Source organism: Crocuta crocuta, unplaced genomic scaffold, assembly GCF_008692635.1.
Source record: "Crocuta crocuta isolate KB4526 unplaced genomic scaffold, BGI_CrCroc_1.0 scaffold118, whole genome shotgun sequence".
Classification (NCBI taxonomy): Eukaryota; Metazoa; Chordata; class Mammalia; order Carnivora; family Hyaenidae; genus Crocuta; species Crocuta crocuta.
In genome coordinates, this window is record NW_027551558.1 from 5,388,357 (window position 1) to 5,409,968 (window position 21,612).

The following is a 21,612-nucleotide window of genomic DNA, read 5'->3' on the forward strand; positions in this document are numbered from 1 at the left end:
TTCAGTGCCACTGTCCTAAGCAGATGAGAAATTCTCCAAAGAGAAAGAAATTCTCCTCCAAGGAGGAGTGGAACCATCTCCAAGAATGGAAGTAATAGATGTTTTCTGTTTCACAGGCAGAAAGGACAGTAGAAATGGAGAGAAAAGTGGTCAGATCTCGGGGGAGCACAAAGGGATGAAGACCAGGGACTTGACCTCCCCTGCTGGGGGGTGCAGACCAAACAGATCTGACTAGGTGGGGCCCCTGGCTTCAGACCTCAGAGGAAACTAAGCATCTTCTAATCCCGATGCATGCTGAGCCTGGCCATAGACTAAAATAACTGTCTCCCACATAGAATATGTCTTTCTCAAATTTCGAAGGACTGTGGAAATTAATGAAATGCAAATTTATTTTGAAAGACACAGAATTCATAGGAGCTTTGGATCAGGCTGAACCAAAGGGTACTGTAATTCCCAGCATATGTAATTCCCTGAGTTATAGCTTTCTTTACCATGAAAAGGAATACTCGGAAAATGTGGTAATCGCAGGGCTAGGTATGTGTGCTCTGATGTTGGCTATTATCAGACTTTCCATCACTCAAAACGTGGAGAACATCATGAATGTTTTTAAGATCCTAGCAATCAACTTCATCTGATTGTGAGACCTGGAAAATACAGTGCTTATGCAGCTCAGCAAGGAATCCAGTGATCTGATTCACTCCACACCTGGACAGGCTGTATAATTATGGATCACCAAACAACATTTTGGTGGCGTAGTATGAAATCATGAACCAATCCCACCTGCTAGTGGTTCTGCCCAGTCTTACTGCCTGCACATCCACAGCCAGCCTTTCCTTGGATCCACATGGAGCTGAAAGTCAGGCTCACTTTTCAGAGCTGTTTTTGTGCTGCCGGTCTACTAACATGAACGTCTTTCTTGCTTCCGCTCAAGATTTTGGAGGTGAACACTGAAATGGTATCAATCAGAGCTTCCGTGTGTCCGCAAGTGTACTGGGCACATCATGTGCTTGTTCTCCAGTCACAAAAGCCCCGTGGGGGATCTCCGACTCAGAGGCTAAGCCTGGGTCCACTATATGCAAAGCCCTGGGCAATATTCATCATCATAATTTCCTATGCACATAGGAGACTAAGTGCTGAAGAAACTACTATTTGAGCTGAAGGAAAGGCATGACCGTGAATAGATGCTCATTCTGAACAAACTAAAACCTCTTTCAAACCTTCCATTTTTCCCAGTTAATGTATGCTGGCTGCCCACCACAGGCCAGTCTCTGAGATCTGGCTGAAGACTTTGGGGAAGTGACCAAAGGCACATGGACTGAAATGGGGTACAGCCAGGATCAAAGCAGCAAAGTCACCAAGCAACAGTGCAAGGCTTAAAGCCAGAAAGCAGCCCTTTGTTTAGGTGTGTGACAGAGAAAAGAGTCTCATCATGGACCTTCACTCTTATTGATAGTATTATTTGGCCTTGTGCACCCAGCAGGCTCAGTAATGCCATTTTTTTTTTTACAAATAGTTTATTGTCAAATTAGTTTCCACATAACACCCAGTGCTCATCCCCACAAGTGCCCTCCTCCATGCCCATCCCCCCTCCCTCCCACATCCATCAGTCCTCAGTTTTTGTCAGCATTCAAGAGTCTCTCATGGTTTGCCTCTCTCCCTTTCCCCCACCATTTCCCCCCTTCTTCTCCCCCTTGTTCCTCCGTTAAGTTCCTCCTAATCCTCCTATACGTGCAAACATATGATATTTGTCCTTCTCTGCCTGACTTATTTCGCTCAGCATAACACCCTCAAGGTCCATCCATGTTGCTACACATGGCCAGATTTCATTGTTTCTCATTGCCATGTAGTATTCCATGGTATAGCATGGTATTCCATGCATCAGCATCAGTAATGCCATTTTGAAAGAGGAGGACACAGTTCACGGAGGCCTGGAACAAATGAATCTCCATGATGAGGAAGAACAGTTCGCAAAAATTTAAACTAGAGTTCGTGTATTCACTAGAGTGAATATTTTGTATGTTTCTTTTTTAAGAAGACTATTCCATGACTAAATCAGTAGTCACTATGAATAAACAACAGTGAGTTTGAACTTAACATCTATCACATTTTGCTGCAGTGCCCCAAGCGTAGCTATTTTTTGTGATACTTCAGGTCTGGGTTTTTCATGTATAAGCAAGTGGTATCTTAACAAAAAAATATAAGTGTCACCTAGTTATATGAATTTGCCACTCCCTGTTCCCACCCCACCAATAGACACCATCCTGTATTCAAGATTGAGCCAGATAATTGGTGCCAGAGCAGCTATATTTAAGCCATTGTGAAGCATCTCAAATGTCACTTTCTCACAATGACATTAAGGAGACTCTTAGAAAATCCCCTCAGAATGTAAACTGGTACAGCCCCTCTGGAAAACAGTGTGGAGGTTCCTCAGGAAGCTAACAATAGAACTCCCCTATGACCCAGCAATAGCACTGCTAGGAATTTACCCAAGGGATACAGAAATGCTGAGGCATAGGAGCACATGTACCCCAATGTTCATAGCAGCACTCTCCACAATAGCTAAAACATGGAAAGAGCCTAAGTGTCCATCAACGGACGAATGGATCAAGAAGATGTGGTTTATCTATACCATGGAATACTCCATGGCAATGAGAAACAATGAAATCTGGCCATGTGTAGCAACATGGATGGACCTTGAGGGTGTTATGCTGAGCGAAATAAGTCAGGCAGAGAAGGACAAATATCATATGTTTGCACGTATAGGAGGATTAGGAGGAACTTGACGGAGGAACAAGGGGGAGAAGAAGGGCAGAAATGGTGGGGGAAAGGGAGAGAGGCAAACCATGAGAGACTCTTGAATGCTGAGAAAAACTGAGGACTGATGGATGTGGGGGGGAGGGGGGGATGGGCATGGAGGAGGGCACTTTGGGGATGAGCACTGAGTGTTATGTGGAAACTAATTTGACAATAAACTATTTGTAAAAAAAAAAAAAAAGAAAAGAAAATCCCCTCCTTGGGCAGGTACTGGGTTGAATAGTGTTCCCCTAAAATGCATATCTATCTGGAATCCCAGAATGTGACCTTATTTGGAAACAGAGTCTTTGCAGATGTAATTAGTTTAGATGAGATCATACTAGATTCAGCTGGGCCATAAATCCAATCCCTGGTGTCCTTATAACAAGAGGAGAGAGGACGCTCAGAGAAGAGAAGCCCAGGTGAAGACGGAGGCAGATGTGAGTGTGATGCATCTGTAAGCCAAGGAATGCCAAGGATGTGTAGTGACTACTAGAAGCTAGGAGAAAAGCATACAACACATTCTCCCTCAGAGCCTCTGGAAGGACCCATTCCTATGGACACCTTGATTTTGGACTCTCAGCCTCCAGAACTGTGAGAGAATAATCTCTGTTGTTTTAAGCCACCTGGCCTGTGGTCATTTATACACCTCAGATACAGGGCCAAAGATTCCTCCCTCCACCCCCTGCCATATATTAGTTTTTTGTTTTTCTAGGAAGCCAATGAGTCGGCAACTGTGACTATGGTCTTCAGTGCTGAAGAAAAGTAAATTTGGGCCTCAGCATACGTCATCCCAGAAAATAAGCTGTATATCATCAATGAGAAAGGATAAGAAATATTGGTAAATTCCCTGCTGAAAAATTCTTCTGTGTTTCAGAATTATATTGGCTTACTTTGCATATTTCTCTGAAACAGAAAGAGAATGCGAAGAACCCCAAGAGTCTCTCCTCAACCAGGAAAGGGAAGATTGTGATCAGATGTCCCTATGGACCACACTGTTGGACCTCAGTCTCCCTTACTTCTTGCCCCACACACATACCGGTTGCTGAAACAGAGGGCTGGCTGTGGGCTGTGAGCCACAGGTAGAGCCCCTCATTGCCAAGGGGCCCCCACCTGCCCCTGGGCACGGGAGCACTTGAGCAGTGAAGACCTCACCCTGAGCAGAGGTCTAGGGTGCTGCAGATCGCATAGAAATGCCACTCAGCTGGAAAGAAAAAGCATCCCTGCCTCTCAGTTTCTTGTATTCTATATCTCATCTCAGTTTAAAGGATCAAAATATAGTGGCCTGCCCTATAGGACTCAGGTTTAAAAATTGTGCAAACAACGGGGTGAGGGAGGCAAAGTGTTGCACACGTGCCCTGGGTCACAGGCACACAGGGACTGATGGGCTGTGCTGGCTCCAGCAGTCACCTGCTAGTTCATAATTCCCACTTTTTAGCTCTAGAGATTGTGCCTGATGAGCCAATAATTTGGGCTTCTTTTTAATATGCCCACATGCCAAAAACAAAAAAGACTGAAAAACAAACAAAACAATAAAAACCTACCATGTTGATCATTAAAAGACCACAATCAGAATGCAAACTGGTCCTGCCACTATGGAAAACAATATGGAGGCTCCTCAAAAAGTTAAAAATGGAACTACCCAGGGACACCTGGATAACTTGGTTAAGTGTCCGACTTTGGCTCAGGTCATAATCTCATGGTTCGTGGGTTTGAGCCCTGCATCAGGCTCTGTGCTAACAGCTCACAGTCTGGAGCCTGCTTCAGATTCTGTGTCTCCCTCTCTCTCGGCCCTCCCTTTCTCTCTCTCTCAAAAATAAATAAACATTTAAAAATATAGAACTGCCTTATGATCCAGTAATTGTACTGCTGGGTATTTACCCAGAAAATGTAAAAACACTAATTCAAAGAGATGCACCCCATGTTTACTGTAGCATTACTTACAATGACCAAATTATGGAAACAGCCCAAGTGTCCATCAATAGATGAATGGATAAAGACGTGATACATATATATATATATATCATATATATACATATATCGCATATATATGTATATATATGATATATATATATAATGGAATATTATTCAGCCGTAATAAAGAATGAGACCTTGCCATTTGCAACAACATGGAGGATCTAGAGAGTATAATGCAAAGCAGAATAAGTCAGTAAGAGAAAAACAAATACCATATGATTTCACTCATATGTGGAATTTAAGAAACAAATCAAATGAGCAAAGGGAAATAAAGAGAGACAAACCTAGAAACAGGCTCTTAGCTACAGAAAACAAAGTGATGGTTACCAGAAGGGAGGATGGGTGAATTAGGTGATGGCAGTTAAGAATACACTTATCGGGGCGCCTGGGTGGCTTAGTCAGTTAAGCGTCCGACTTTTGCTTAGGTCATGATCTCGTGGTTCGTGGGTTCGAGCCCCGCATCGGGCTCTGTGCTGACTGCCAGCTCAGAGCCTGGAGCCTATTTCAGAGTCTGTATCTCCCTCTCTCTCTGACCCTCCCCTGCTCACGCTGTCTCTCTCTCTCTCTCTCTCCTAGAAATAAATAAAAATATTTTTAAAAAAAGAATACACTTATGATAGGCACTTACTCATGTATAGAATTGTTTAATCACACTGTATGTGATTAGTATAACACTGTATGTTAACAATACTAGAATTAAAATTAAAGACTTAATAAAAAATAAATACATTATGTCTGGGTTGAGAACAAAAAGGTACATTATTGATGCTGTTTGGTGAGCCTTTGCATTCAATAAACAGGTTTCATTCCCTTGGATCCCACACTTATGGTTTGACTATTGATCCTTACCAAAATGTCCTACTCTAGAAAAACTGATGCCAATTTCCTCTGCCTTGTCTTCCTCTCCCTCCAGGTTGGTTGACAATTTCTATATCTGTGAAGGGTACAGTGTGCCTCGCTGCCTGATGTATGAGATTTATGTGGAGACCTGTGGTCAAAATGCTCAGACCCAAGTCAACCCAGCCACATTTGGGAAGGTAGGTTGTAAAGATAAAAGTACAGTATTCACTGAATTAAAAAGAAAGTGTGCAAGTGAACTGATGAGGAAATACCACAGTTTATTTGGGTCTAGTGGGAATAATTGGCTTCACTCTAGGAAGCCAACCAGATGGGTAATATACTTCTTTATCTCCTTTGAAAAGCCATTTTGTCCTTTATCCACACTTCATAGTGAGGAGGCTGGAAAGGTAAGAAGTGGGATGATGCCTCAGAAAGAGCAACTATGGCACCTGTCAACGCTCCAATCAGCCAGGTTTGTTGGGGCCATTGTTCCCTGCACAGAAATGCCAACTCGGGCACCACACGAACTCCAAGGGCCACTTTTAAATATCCTCTCTGGAGGTTAAGGGCTGTGTCAGGAGCTTTGTGTAGACCATACAATATAGAGCAAACATTTATTAACACAAGGATAGGCTCTCTGAGATCCTCCACATACAACAAATATTTATTGAGAAGCTGCTATGTACCAGACACTGTTTTAGATGCTGGGAATACAATAATGAGCAAGACAAAGAAAAAGTCCTGCCTTAGTAAATTTATTTATACTTAGGGGAGACAGATAAATCAGATAGAATGCATGAGATATTAGATAGTACAAATGCTAAGAGGAAGGAGATACGGAGGGTATGTGTGTGTAATAAGAGTTATAATTTTAGGGAAGACGACAGGGAAGGCCTCCCTCAGAAGTAATATTTGATGGGCACCTGGGTGGCTCAGTGGGTTAAGTGTCTGACTTTGGCTCAGGTCATGATCTAGTGGTTCGTGAGATTGAGCCCCACATAGGGCTCACTGCTGTCAGCACAGAGCTGGCTTCGGATCCTCTGTCCCCATCTCTGTCTGCCCTTTCCCTGCTCATTCTCTCATTCAAAATAAATAAATAACTTTGAAAAAAATTTTAAAAAGAAGCAATATTTGAGTCCAGACTTCGAAGAGATAAGGCAGTGAGGATGTGGGTATAGATCAGAGAGCAGCACCGGCAGAGCCAATGCAAAGGCCCTGAGGCGAGAAGGAGCCTGAGCAGCACAGAGGCTGCAACAGCTGGAGGGAGGAGAATAGGGAGAGAGGACCAGGATGGTTCTCAGGACCTCAAGGTCAAACCAGGGAGGTGAGAAGAGCCCAGGTGTGCAGAGAGTGGACAGGGATGTAGCAGTGAGAAGGAGTCAAATTCTGAGTATATTTGGAAAACAGAGCCAATAGGATTTGTTGATGGAAAAAGTTAATAGAATCATGGAACTTAATTGTTATTAAATTAACAATAATAACTTCCAACCATAGAGTTGTGTTTATTTCCAAGGCACTTTTCCATCTGGTTTTTAGAAATAGACAGACACCAACTCAAAACAAGTTAAAAGGAGAATTTTTTAAAGGAAAAGAGATATCTTATTAAATCCTATTGTAAAAAGTTTGGATTTCATAGAGTCTAATCCACTGCTGCCCAACAGAATGTAACAGGAGCCATAGATATAACTTAAAACATCCTAGTAACCTCAGTTTTAAAGTATTTTGTTTTATTTTTTAATTTTTTTAATGTTTATTTATATTTGCTAGAGAGAGAGAGAGAGACAGAGCGTAAGTGGTGGAGAAGCAGAGCGAGAGAGGGAGACACAGAATCGCAAGCAGGCTCCAGGCTTCAGGTTCGGAGCCGTCAGCACAGAGCCTGACACACAAACTTCGGCCTGAGCCAAAGTCGGATGCTTAAACTGGCTGAGCCACCCAGGTGCTCCTTAAAGGATTTTCAAAAGTGAAATTGATTTTTAATATTTTAAAATTTAAGCCAAAATGTTTAAAATATTATTTCAACATGGAATCTATATTATAAAATTGGTGAGTTACTTTTTCATTATTCATGCTAAGTCTCAAAACTCAGGTGCATATTACACGTACAGTCCATCTCAGTTTGGGCTAGCCACATTTCAAGTGTGCAGTTCCCATGTGTAGCTGATGGTTCCCATCTCAGACAGCCCACAACTAGATTGTTAAGTCACCAGGCATCACCTTACTTTCCCTCTGGTTTATCCTTAAACCACTGGGATTCTGCTCCTCTCTACTTGCCTGTTCCATGTCCCTTCCCAGAAGCCAGTTTCCTTCACTGGCTTCCTGATTTCCCATTTTGGCTGCTCAGACGGTGCTTCCCATGATGCTGGACCTGACCTCCTGCCCCAGTGCCCGACATTGTAACAGTCTGTGGTAAGAGAGACCTGCAGGAAGGACATGTGGGTGAGAGGAAACAGTTGGCATCTTTAATGCCTTGTCTCGTGTCATGGCCATTGGCCGAGGCAAGTAGTGTTAGAAGTCAAGAAAACAAAGCAGCAGTGATGAAGGCTGAGAACCCCACAGCTAGTTGCAATGCTTGGCTGTGTTTGGGAAAATAAATTTTCCTCTACCCTTTCAGGTTCTTTTGGTCGGCCTAAGATTTAAATTGACAAGAGACAGATTAACAGGAGAAAATCAAATTTAATTATGTATGTGTAGGGGCTCCCTACAGCCTACCTGGCAGTCAGACAATTGAGGCTTATATGCCATCCAGAGCTAAGGAGAAGGCGGTGGGAATGTGGGATTTCAAAAGGGAAGGAATGCAATGCACAGGAAGATGAAAAAGGGTAAATGTTAGCTGGGCCATATAGAAATGACAGAGGAATTTTAACAAACAGATTTTGTTAAATTCCTCCCTCTCTTCCACACCTAGTTAATATATACTGTAGCTTTCAATGATGACACCTCCCTTGGAGGATAGCAGGTCCTCTAAATTCTTTTATGCCGTTAGGGGAAGGGTCAAAGTTTCTTCCTGAGCCTTCTCTTTCTTAAAATAATTGGCCTAAAATAACCCACATACTAAAGAGACACATGTTGGGGTGACAAAGTTTGCTCTCTTACAGTGTCCAATCCAGTCTCTTGAATTGTAGGTCAGACCTCTTTCCACTTGTTATTCCTTGAAAAATATCCTTGAGTTCAAAGAGATCTTAGAGGTCACCTGGTCCAATTCCACACCCAGTGCAAGATCCCTTTGAAAGCACCTCTGGGTGGAGCTTTTTATGAGAACAAAATGCCCTCACTGGACAGAGACAGCCACAGGGCTTAAGGCTGGGTGATGGGACAGCACATTGCTGTGCTTTTCCTCTGGGCAGACACAGTCCTGCCCCAGGATCTTGCTTGGCAAGCAGAGCACAGGCTGATGAAAACCCGCTCGACTCCCTGTTAGGGACCTTGCACAACCATACGCATTTGGGCAGCCACCTGGCCTGGGCTGAAATGATGTGGATGACAAGGAGCTTGCTCACAGGGCCACAATGATACCAGTTCAAAATCTTCCATCCCTCCCTTTGTTCTTTCCTTTTTTCATTCCTTCTTCCTCTTTTCAGTGGCCTCAGATGGACAGAATTGAAGCGGCTCATGACACACTGTCATCATGAATCCATGCATGGCCTCATTCCATTTGATTAGTTCGTGTTTAACAATGTGGTAAACATCTGTGAAATCACCACTGCACATGACCCACGTCACCAGTGGCCCCGTGTCTCATCTCCCTGTCTCCCGCTGGTGGGAATCATCAACCTGCTCATCACCTTGCTTTTTAAAAAAGGGTTTTAGTGCATTTATATGTATTTGCTAAACTTTTGACCACCTTCACCCATTTTTAAAAAAATTTTTTAATGTTTTATTTATTTCTGAGAAAGAGAGAAAGACAGCATGAACAGGAAGGTCAGAGAGAGAGGGAGACACAGAATCCAAAACAAGCTCCAGGCTCTGAGCTAGCTGTCAGCACAGAGCCCGATGCAGGGCTCGAATCCACGAACTGTGAGATCATGACCTGAGCCAAAGCAGGACTCTCAACCGACTGAGCCACCCAGGCGCCCCCACCTTCACCCGTTTTGCCCATCTCTTCTGCCCCTTGCCTCTCTTAACCACCAACCCGTTTTCTGCATCTGTGAGTTTGTTTCTTTTTGTTGTTTTGTTTTATCTTTTTTATGTTCACATGTAAGTGAGATCATATGGTATTCGGCTTTCTTTGTCTAACCTATTTTATATATGTTAGAATACATATATTTTAATGCATATTTTTAATATTTGTGGCTTAACTTTTTTAAAAAGGGGTATCATGTTATTTGTCATCTTTTGGGACTCTGTCCACTTAATATTATCTTAAGATTCATCTAGATTCATCTGGCCATTGTGTAATATTTCACAGTTACTTATCCACTGTCCTACTGATGAGCATTTGGGTTGTTTCTGGATTTTTTTATTTATTTATTTTGGGTTTTTTTGCTATTGTGAACATTCATGTGCATGTTTCCTGCTGTGCACATGAAGATGGTATCAGGTCATGATCTCACAGATTATGAATTCGAGCCCCAAACTGGGTTTTGTGCTGACAGCTCAGAGCCTGGAGCCTGCTTCAGATTCTGTGTGTCCCTCTCACTCTCCCCCTTGCCTGCGTATACTCTGTCTCTCTCTCTCCTTCAAAAATAAATAAACATTAAAAATAAAAAATAAAAATAAAGAGATTGCCATCTAGTGTGGTGATGGGCATTTAGTTAGCCTTTTTCATCTTAATACTTGCCTTAGAATCCATTCTTCAAGACCCTGAGGTACTAACTTTCAGTTCTCGTTGGGGGTTTGCCTGAAGATGGGGCCACTCACTGGAGCCTCAGTTGGAAAGGGACACTTGCTGCTGAATTTGACTAATGGACAAGGGAGAGGAAGGGGAAAAGGATATGATCCCAAAGCATGTTTACAAGAGAAACAACAAAATACCCAATTCTCATTTCCTCCCTCCTCCCCCGGGAGTGTAGTTGATTCCAGACTCCACATCAAGTTCCTGTGCAGATGTCGGAATGTTTCTTGCTCTTTTGGCAGCCCTGGGCATATGATGGGTAATGCTCATTCTTGATGCAAGTGTTATCTCACATGGGTGAGGGAATTTCCATAACACTGACTTCCTTTTTAAAAATAACATTTACTGATGTTTTTCTGATCATAAAGGTATTCTAATCCCTTTATAGAAAATATGAAATTTAGAGAAAGCTGTATAAAAAAGAGGAAAATAAATACCACTATAACCTCACTGTCCACAGACGTAGCCACACATACACAGTTTATTTGCATGTTTGTGCACACATGCACATACACGTGAGCAGCATGAGAGCTGAGGCACTAATCACACAGTGACTTTGCCTGTGTTTCCCATGGTGCTTTGAACCTGCTCATTGAGTGGTTCTTCCTCCCCTCCTGAAAAAGCCCATGAGTGGGCAGAATGACCTCTCTAGAAATCATTGGGTGATACAGAGCCCTATTGTCACTCTTAACTTACCACGTAATATCAGTTTGATGCTTAGAATGTCCAGTTCTATATGACATCCAGACTGAACTGGGTTTAAAGTAGAATCTTTTCCCCATCCCTCCAGGATAGCTTCTTGCCTGCAGAGAGCTAGGCATGGGGGCTTCTCCTTCCCTCCCTGCCCCTACTCCCTGAAACTCACTAGGGATGGTTTGACCCCTCTGGGAGCAGGGAAAGTAAAAATGGCTAGAAAGTTCCTACTCCTCAGCTTCACACTTTGGGGGCCAGGCAGACTCTGGCTCCCTAGTCCCTTCGGTGGCTTCTTCAGAGCAGACCATGGGAATGTTATAGTATGCCTTCCTTGTCTTGGTGAATGATTCTGACTCTTTTAGAAGCCTGGCTACCCATTCTGGGGGCCTCTTGCTGGGCAGAGTCTAGGCTCTCCCACATGTCAGCTCTTTTGCAGACAACTTCTGGCCATGGCAACTACTCAACCATTCTTGGCCTGAATAGACTGTGGGTGTGCCGGCTGACACCAAGGTGGTAGCCACTCTCCTCTCCTGTCCACCAAGCCCACTGGCCAGCCCAACTCTATCAGGAGTCCTAGGCTATAGCCAGATGCTAACTGCAGGAGCCTCACAAAGAGCTCCTCAAGTGAATCATGAATTCCATTCTGCTAGGCCTGAGGTGATTAAGCCACAGCCTGTCCCCCACACCCTTCACAGACAGGTAACAGGGTCTTGCCACAAGAAATCGCCTTACCCCTCCTCTCTCTACCTTATGAGTGATTTGAGTTGAGAGCTTTTTAGGGTTTTAAAATCCAGTTTTAGCTATATGCCTGAGGATGCAAGTCCTCTCAAATGTGCATCTCAAAATTCACTTTGCTATCTGTTGCCTGTTACCCTCATGCCTCATCCTATTGTATGGATCCTACATGGATGGATGGATTGGAACAATGGTGTATGGATGGGTGCGCACAGACTGGATGGATAGGTGGATAGATAGCATGCAGTATGGTATACTTTTTATCTTCTTTTTTTTGTGATGATAAGTGTACTCTCTAATTCTCATCCCCTATTTCCTCCATTCCTCTACCCACCTCCCCTCTTGTAACCATCAGTTTGTTTTTCTATAGTTAAGAGTCTGTTTCTTGGTTTGTCTCTCTCTCTCTCTCTCTCTCTCTCTCCCTCCCTTTTTGCTTCTTTGTTTTGTTTCTTAAATTCCACATATGAGTGAGATCATATGGTATTTGTCTTTCTCTGACTTATTTTGCTTAGCATTATACTCTCTAGCTCTATCCAAGTTGTTGCAAATGGCAAGATTTCATTCTTTCTTTTTGTGGCTGAATAATATTCCTGTGTGTGTGTGTGTGTGTGTGTGTGTGTGTGTGTGACATCTCTTTATCCATCCTTCTATCGATGGACACTTGGACTGCTTCCGTATTGTGGCTATTGTAAATAATGCTGTAGTAAACAAAGGAGTACATGTATCCCTTTGAATTCATGTTTTTGTATTTTGGGGATATTATTGATAGTGTGATTACTGGATCATTAGATATTTCTATTGTTAACTTTTTTTTTACAAATACTTTTTGTCAAGTTGGTTTCCACATAACACCCAGTGCTCATCCCCACAAGTGCCTTCCTCCATGTCCATTTCCCCCCTTCCCCCCCACATCCATCAGTCCTCAGTTTTTGTCAGCATTCAAGAGTCTCTCATGGTTTGCCTCTCTCCCTCTCCCCCACCATTTCCCCCCTTCTTCTCCCCCTTGTTTCTCCGTCAAGTTCCTCCTAATCCTCCTATACGTGCAAACATATGATATTTGTCCTTCTCTGCCTGACTTTTTTCACTCAGCATAACACCCTCAAGGTCCATCCATGTTGCTACACATGGCCAGATTTCATTCTTTCTCATTGCCAAGTAGTATTCCATCGTATAGATAAACCACATCTTCTTGATCCATTCGTCCATTGATGGACACAGGCTCTTTCCATGTTTTGGCTATTATTGAGTGCTGCTATGAACTCTATTGTTAACTTTTTGAGGAACCTCCATACTGTTTTCCAGAGTGGCTGCATTAATTTGCATTCCTCCCAACAGTGAGAGAGGGATCCTTTATCTCCACATCCTCACCGACACTTGTTTCTTGTGTTGTTGATTTTGCAACATGGTATGCTTTTTAACAGCCCTAAGCCTGGAATCCACCTAATTAAGTCTAACCCTGGGCAAGTTATTTCATCTTTTTGTGCCTCAACATCATCAACTGTAAAATGAAACAATTCATAATGTTAATGATAGTCCCTACTTTATGAGACACTTTTAAGAAATTAATGAGAGAACACATGTAAAAAGAATTGAGAATTGCTAGCACATAGGAAGCACTCAAGTAATAATTATCTTTTATAATTACATGCTTATTTATCTCTCAGAATATCATAAACATTTTCACATTAAAATATTTTAAAATAAATGTTGTATAATGGTACAAAATACTTTGTGGATATTCCAGAATTCATTTAACCATTTCTATTATTGGAAATTTAGGTTGTTTATAACTTTTCTCTTTCCTAGTTTCCATCTGTACCTGGTAACTTCCCTCGGAGACATTTTAGAATTGTAACCAATTCCCAATCCTCATGGTAGTTCCTGATATCCCAAATCCCTAATATTTTTAACCTAGAAAAGTTGTTGGTTAAGAACTGTATTTAGCTGTTTCAACTTGCGCTTACTGGATGACTAGGGAAGATAAGCACTTTTACATGCATTTTGGCCATATGTATCTTTTGTGTATACATATTATCACTGGACCACTTTCTATTGAGATATTGTTATTAATTTATGTGAGATATCTGTATATTAAGTAATTTATTAATTTATGTGAGATATCTGTATATTAAGTACAAACATTTTTTTTACTTATTACTTTTTTTGGAAATAATCATCTCAGTTGATTTTTACATTTTAATTGATGTACCTGATCATAAAATGGAATCACAGAATAGTCTGGGGTTAGTATTACTCAATTAAATAAAATGTATATATTTTTATGCTGCCGACAACTAGGCAATTTATTTCTGCTTCTCCCTCTAAAACACTAGATTATTTCCCAGGGCTCAGGCCTGCTGCATAGTACATGATAATTCTTTTAGGTACTCACTGTTTTACAACTTAATATATAGGGAAGGTTTTAAGTGAGTTAAGAGGTGATGGGATTTTCAGAATCTGTAGTTGAAAATAGGAATTTCTGACCCCTAATTCTGCATTTTTAGACTTTGCTGATGTTTTCTTTTATCTCCTATCATTTATTCTTCATCTGCACATTTTGATCCCCCTTCCCTCAAGGAACCTCTCAGTTTGGCCTCACAACCTTGATGTTCAGTTGTGTAAGACTTGCCTTTCCTATTTCTTCACTTTTTTTCCTCCACCCCCCAGGTTTGGGTGGCTTCCAGTAGGAACTGATAAGGCTGGAACCAGACCAGAGAAACCTTAGACACTGTCAAATCCTACTATTTGAAAGTTAAGAAAAAAAGAAAAAGGGATGTCACAAGAAACTAAGCAGAAAAAAGAGGCTAAATGATTATGGAGGGAATTGTAGAAAAATAGCAGAAATCATTACTTGACTGCTCAAAGCACTGTGCCTTCCATGCTCTGTATTTTTCTAATTCCACCATGCTCCAGGATTTCCACTTTCGACAGACATGCATTTGGATACTGTGCATGTCATGGACCTCTTCTAATAAGGAAAATGGAACAGACTCCTATTTTTAATGTAAGATTATAAATATAGATCAGTGCTAACAAAACACAACGCAAACATAATCAGGAGATGAGAAGCTGAGTCAGAAGTAGCTATGTTATTCAATATTTTAATAGCGTTTGCTACCAAAACCTTAACGCGAAAAAAAAATTGGTAAACAAATGAATAATTAAAAGTGAAAATGACTATCACACTGGAAAAAGAGGAAAATAGTAAAATCATGGCAATTCACATGATGGACTATTATGCAGCTACTGATAATCCCGTTTTTAGAGAATTCTTCATGACAAGGGGAATGTTTATGGTACAATGTGGAGGGGAGAAAGTAGAAAGTAAAACCGCACACGTGCTGTTTCACATGTATACCCACAGAGCATATACACATATCGAGGCTTTGAAAAAAAAGATGAGAAGGAACGACACTGGCGTTTAAATGGTGGTTTCCTCTGAATGGTATATTTTTGTCTTGCTACTTGTTTGATTTTTCCAAATTTCATTTGCATATATTTTATTTACAATAAAAAAGAGGAAATACAATGTAAACATTGTAAGAGAAGAAACTGTTTTATTTCTAAAATTTCAAATCATAGCTTTCAATCTGACTTATTCTTTCAGCTTGTGCGTTTGGTTTTTCCTGATCTGGGTACCCGGAGGCTAGGCACGAGAGGAAGTGCCAGGTAGGTTTATCATTCTTGTATTATTTGACATGTTAAAAGACAGGGGCACCTGGATGGCTCAGTCGCGTCCGACTTTGGCTCAGGTCATGATCGCGCAGATTGTGAGTTCGAGCCCTGCATCAGGCTCTGTGCTAACAGCTCATTCTGCGTCTCCCTCTCTGCCCCTCCCCCACTCAAGCTCTGTCTCTCAATAATAAAAAAAAAAAAGTTAAAAAAAAGACAGACGTTTTGAAAAATCACAAAATGGGTGACAAAAAGTGCAAAACTAAATGAACTATAACTTTCAACTATTACCAACGAATTCTCATAATTCAAATGAAATCCTAGTGCCTGGAATAATTTAGGTGATACTAGAATGAAGTATTAGTTTCTATTTTCTTAGTGATTTTGTTAAAAATATGAAAGTCACAATGTGTTTTCTTGTTTCAACAATTTAAGTGTGTAGACATAAATGTCTAACTGTTGAAATATTTAAATAATTACACAGAGAGCAATAGAACTGTTTTAATTACTCTTTGAACTAAAAGTTCTAAGTATTCATCTAATTAGTATATCTGAATTATTTTCAGGAGACCAGGTACCTAGATTCTATGTATTTTTAACGCAAAAGGAAATTCCAGTGTTATCAGGTGCATCGGGTTATAATTGTCACTCAATTACTATTGTTATTTGTTGTTCCTTCTAAATGAAGAAAAATAGGAGAAATCAGTGAGATCAGGAAATCAGTGAGAAGGGACGGGAGCCAAATTAGGAAAAGGGCCTGCTACTCATGAGGGAATGAAGATAGCCAAAGTGTTTGCCAAACTAAACACTGGGTAATAATTAATTTGAAAATGTTTTGTCCTGCTGCTGTGAGCCTAGACATGCAGCTACGTTTCCCAGCTCAGCAAAGTGCCTGGGCTAGAGAGAAGGAACCGACTTCCCTCTTGGGTTTCTGAGAACTTGAGTTCAGTTCTCAGTACAGGGAACATTAGTATCACTCCCCTTCACATTAAAATGGTTCATGGCAGGGGCGCCTGGGTGGCTTCGTCGGTTAAGCGTCCGACTTTCGCTTAGGTCATGATCTCACGGTTCGTGGGTTCGAGCCCCGCGTCGGGCTCTGTGCTGACTGCCAGCTCAGAGCCTGGAGCCTGTTTCAGTCTGTGACTCCCTCTCTCTCTGACCCTCCCCTGCTCACGCTGTCTCTCTCTCTCTCTCTCCTAGAAATAAATAAAAATAAAAAAATAAAAAATAAAAATAAAATGGTTCATGGCAGTGATAGCAGGAGGCTCTCCCTGTCACATCTCTCTAAGACCAGAGTGTCCTAAATTGGGAAACAAGAGTAGAACATTTGCAAGCCCGTTTCAAAACTGATGTGTATGAAGTAGTAGGAAACTGTCTACGTAACAGAACTAATAGATGGAATCAATGATAAAACTCTGAGAAGAACTTCAGTCTTCATCAGCGAGTCTATTCTGTAGCTTCTGTAAAGCATGCTGGTGGCTTGACATAATCTTTAAGACAACCTTTATTTTTCAGGTATCATTATGATGGAATCTGTATCAAGAGAAGTTCTTTCTTCTATGCCCAGTATTGCTACCTTCTGGGAGAAAAAAGGTATCACAGGTTAGTATCTGTCATTTAGGTATTTTGGTAATGGGTCACTATCCAGCTTTTTTTGGTTGTTCTGTTATTAATCCTTCTTAAGGATGGAAACACACACATCATGTCAACATGGCTTTGATATGGGCGGCAAATTGGTCTCTGACATCATTGGCCAGAGAAAGGCATTTCCAGTTCATTTTCTTGGATACTTTTCATTATAATTATCATCTCAATTGCCAGAGCCATTTTTCATTGAGTGCATCTTTGTTCTTCTCAATTGCTCTGTAAAATTTGATGGAATTGGCCACTTCTTTCTCAAAACTTTCTTTAGCTCTCAAGACTGTTTTCATCCAATTTCTTCCCCAGAGCAACCCCTCTGGGTCTCCAATCTCTCTCCTCCCCTTATAAGCAGACATTTTCCTGAGACCCAACCAAATGGTGCTCTTCCAACCTTTGGCCCCAAGATATTTTATCCTTCTTTATCCTTCACCTATCACCACGCCCTTATGAATGACTCCTCCCCTAAGTCATTTTTGATGGCTTTTTCTCTCCCACCTCCCAGCCATTCCTCTTGGGCTGTCTACTGGACATCTCCATGTAGATGACCCACTGGCACATCATACTTAGTATGTAGAAATCTAAACTTGTAATCTCCCTCCAAATCATTGCTGCCTCTTGACTTCCTTGTTTCAATCTATGATACCAATAGATAGAATCTGCACAAAGTGTGACCCCCAAAGCCATCCCCAACTAGATCAGGAAAGAAAGAGTCAGCCTCAAGATGGTTCCGAAGCTGCAGTGCTCATTCAGATGAGCTCCTGGACCAAACAGGAGGCGGATCAGAAAGATCTCTCCAAGGCAGGGTCTTCAGTTGGTTGAGTCAGTGTCAACAGAAGGAAGCGCAGATGACTCAGCCCAGCCTGTCCCATCAAAACCTCAAACTTAACCTCAAATAAAGTCATCACATTTTTCTTCCAACCAGCTCTTCCTCTTAAATGTCTTATTCATCAATTAGTCACAAAGTTGGAAAAATTACATCAACAAAAAAATAGAGAAGTTAGGGAAGGGAATAGATAGGAGATTTATTTCAGTTAGGGTTAGAGCTTTGCTTGTGCTAGTGTATTCTCCCGCTTGCTGACCCCTATGCTCCTGAAACACTGGACTTAGAGCCCGTGACTCTTTGTTTGCCCCAGAGCACCCAGCAGGCAGTTTGGAGAGCCCCACAGCATGACATGGCTGGCACTTAGCAGCAGTTAGAGGTCCTTAGTGTCCTGAGGTCTCTGGGTCAATGTCACAGACAGAAGGTCTGGAACTGGTCTTTATGGGGAAAGAAGGAGGCTTCATCCTCAACAAGGAAAAGGAAGACTGTCGGGGGATACAGGTAAAAACAAGGGTAACATTGATTTATCCATGAAATAGGCCCAGCAGCAGGTGCTTTTCGTGTTTTTTTTTCGTGTGTATTTATTAATATTTAATAATTGATAAACTCTGTAAAGTCTTGGCCAATTAAGAGATATTTTTAAGCACTAAAATCTAAAGTAATCTCCTTACCAACTCCACATTTTTAGAAATACGAAATATATATTTTAGAATGTAGAAATATAATTAATGATATATGCTGTTAATAATTATGAAATATACAGACGAAAATGTCTTCTATTTCATTGTATCTTTTCTATAAGGACCTGTGCAACAAAATTGGGTCTCAAAATAAAACCTTCATTTCTCCAGTTTTCAAGTAATGAAAACTATAGAACTCATCCGTTCATTTATTTGTTCATTCAACAAATATTTGAGTTCCTACAGTAAGTCGGGCCCTGTTCTAGTTACGGTGATGAAGCAGTAAGCAAGACAAACAAGGTCTCCCTCTTGTCAGTTTTAGTGGGAAAGATGTAAGGCAATAAAAAAGGAACAATAGCAAGATTTATTTGAAGACAATGAATGGAGTCATGGGAAGCCTCCTTGAGAAGATGCCTTTTGAACAGAAATATGAAAAAACCAGTCAGCCAAGTGCTCCAAGAGCAAGGGCTGCAGCCCCCTGTAGGCCTCTATTAGGCTTCCCTCTTCTAGTCCTTTGTTCAGAGAGTACAGATTGTTCTTGGTATTTATATCTATGCCTGCTGACAGTTCTGGATTACAGGTCTCTCCAGTATCCAGTCCAGATATACATGAAACATAAAAAGAAAACCTAGGGCACTCACCACACTGTCACACTGCCACTCTAGGCAGTCCACCTTCTTTCCAGCTTTCACTGACAAATTTCTGGTGTATGTATTTGCATTAGAGGGGAGCAGCAAGGAAAAGTGAATCTACACTCTCTTGTGTATACTCGACATCATTCTAGCTGCCTCAGAAACCTTCTGAAAGCAGACCATGTGTATATTATAAATTAATTTACTGGTGATTGGAATGCTTGATTATATGATGGTGCCTAACAAATTAAAATATGATGAGTCGAAATATGATGGTAGGGACTTTTGATGGGGACCAAAAGATGGCATAGATCCATTTTGTTCTGCTCCTCCCTGCTAAGCACAACTATGAACCCTGGAAATAATGCAAGAAGCAAATGAATAAAAACTCTGAAAGGTGGCAAGAAGAAAGTGAGCTGGTTGAGGACCCCAGGACTGCACAACCAGCACAGCAATAGGGCATCCTGCATCTTCCCCCACCCACCCAGGCCCACTGTGTCCCAACCCCCTACCTAGCAAGACACGGCATCCAGGTAGACCCATTTCTCCTCTCATCCCTCTAATAATCAAGCAAGGGGCAGCAAGAGAGAGTCCCACCGAAAATAAACAGCTAGGGAAAGCACTCTCCTTACTCGCTGGGTCTGAGACACCCTTTTCCACCATAAGATACACTAAGGAGTGTGAGCTAATCTGTCAAGAGAGACCCAGCTATAGCAAGTGGCCTTGTCCAGGAAACCTCTGTCCCCACTCCACCCAGAGGCAGCTGGAGAGCACCAATAGAGGGAGCCCCTACTCCACAGAGACAGATTCCCCACCTAGTCTGGGAAAAGTCCTCCAGTCCCCCAAGGCAGTACCAGCAGGGAGTCCCAGTGGTACCAGATAAACCAGGCAAACTGAAATAATACACTCGTACCCATAGCTAAAATTTACTACAGAGACCTAGTAAGGATAGTTGAGTCATAAGGTGAAAAGAGGCAGAGATCTGGAGGCTTCCATATGCTATTGCCTTCCCATGAGGGGTCACACAGAGCGCACTTCTCTGTGCAACAAAAATACAGCAACACATGTGTGATGCTTCTGTTCACGTAGGCCCGTTATGAGACTCTACACTCAAAAGTTTTTATCGGGGGATGGTCATAAGCACATTCTTCCTAGCATGTGCCAAAATGACAGATCCCCAAAACTAAACTGTATTGTTTGCACAAAGAGTCTAGGCACAGGGAACCACTCTTATCAGTTAACTGTTGACTGGGAACACCCTGGGAACCAAGTTCCCAGACTCCAGACAAGGGCCAATCTTGCAAGCACGACTTTCTAAGGAGAGCAGTCTCAATACCGCTATGTTATCTCTTTTCTGCACAATTGTATGATCCTGTGAATACACGAAGAAAACATTGAATTGCACTCTTTAAAGGAGTGAATTGTATGGTATATGAATTATCTCTCTATGGAGTTATTTTTTTAAAAATCCAAGCAAGATTTTTTGTAGACATAGAATAACTTTCATTCTAAAAGTTACGTGGAAAGGCAAGACCCTAAAATAGTTCAAACAATCTTAACAAAGAAAAATCAAGTGGGAGGAAACACTACATGATACTGAGGCTCACTCAGTATGTAGCTACAGTAATCAAGACAGCAGTGTGGTTTTGGTTTTGGTGGAGGCACAGACACAGATCAGTGGAACAAAGTAGAGAATCTAGAAATAGAGCCACTTAAATATGCTCAGATGGCGTTTCACAAAGGTGCAAAGGTAATTCAGTGGAAAGAGACTAGATTTTCACCCAATGGTGCCAGAATAACTAGGTCACCACATGCAGAAAAAAAAAGAAAAGAAAAAGAAATGAACCTCACAACTAAACTTCACAATTTATACAAGAATTAACTCAAAGTGGATCATAGATGAAACAAACAAACACAAAGTCAAAATGGATCATAGACTTACTTTTAAACCATAAAAATATTAAACTTAAAAAAAATAGGAGAAAATCTTCAGGACCTAGGGCTAGGCAAAAAATTCTGAGACTTGACACCAAAACTGCAGTCCTTAAAAGGAAAAGCTAATAAGTTGGATCTCATCAAAATTAAAAATTTTGTTCTGTGAAACACTTTATGAAGAGGGTGAAAAGCCAGTCTACAAACTGGGAAAGAGTATTTGCAAACTACATATCCAACAAAGGACTAGTACCTAGTATATATAAAGAATTCTCAAAACTCAACAGTAAGAAAAAGGAAAGAAAGACAGAAAGACAAGAAAGAAGAAAGAAAGAAAGAAAGAAAGAAAGAAAGAAAGAAAGAAAG

The 21,612-nt window shown here is 41.4% G+C and overlaps 1 protein-coding gene and 1 long non-coding RNA gene across 3 annotated transcripts in view; one reads left to right on the plus strand and one right to left on the minus strand.

Moving 5' to 3' along the window:
- The window catches only part of LOC144219274 (uncharacterized), an 82,283-nt gene that overhangs the window by 39,418 nt on the left and 21,253 nt on the right, over positions 1-21,612 (minus strand). Inside the window, exon 5 of one of the 2 annotated variants that reach the window (XR_013331353.1) lies at positions 17,070-17,120. The exons of the other annotated variant lie outside the window; for it this stretch is intronic. This is a non-coding gene — a long non-coding RNA (uncharacterized LOC144219274). Of the gene's footprint in view, positions 1-17,069; positions 17,121-21,612 lie in introns of those variants that run through there. 2 annotated transcript variants of the gene reach the window in all.
- The window catches only part of RFX8 (regulatory factor X8), a 57,770-nt gene that overhangs the window by 2,777 nt on the left and 33,381 nt on the right, over positions 1-21,612 (plus strand). The window contains exons 2-4 of the mRNA XM_077749247.1: positions 5,684-5,807; positions 15,477-15,538; positions 17,057-17,143. Of these exons, the coding sequence (XP_077605373.1) occupies positions 5,684-5,807; positions 15,477-15,538; positions 17,057-17,143 (273 nt within the window). The remainder of the gene's footprint in view (positions 1-5,683; positions 5,808-15,476; positions 15,539-17,056; positions 17,144-21,612) is intronic.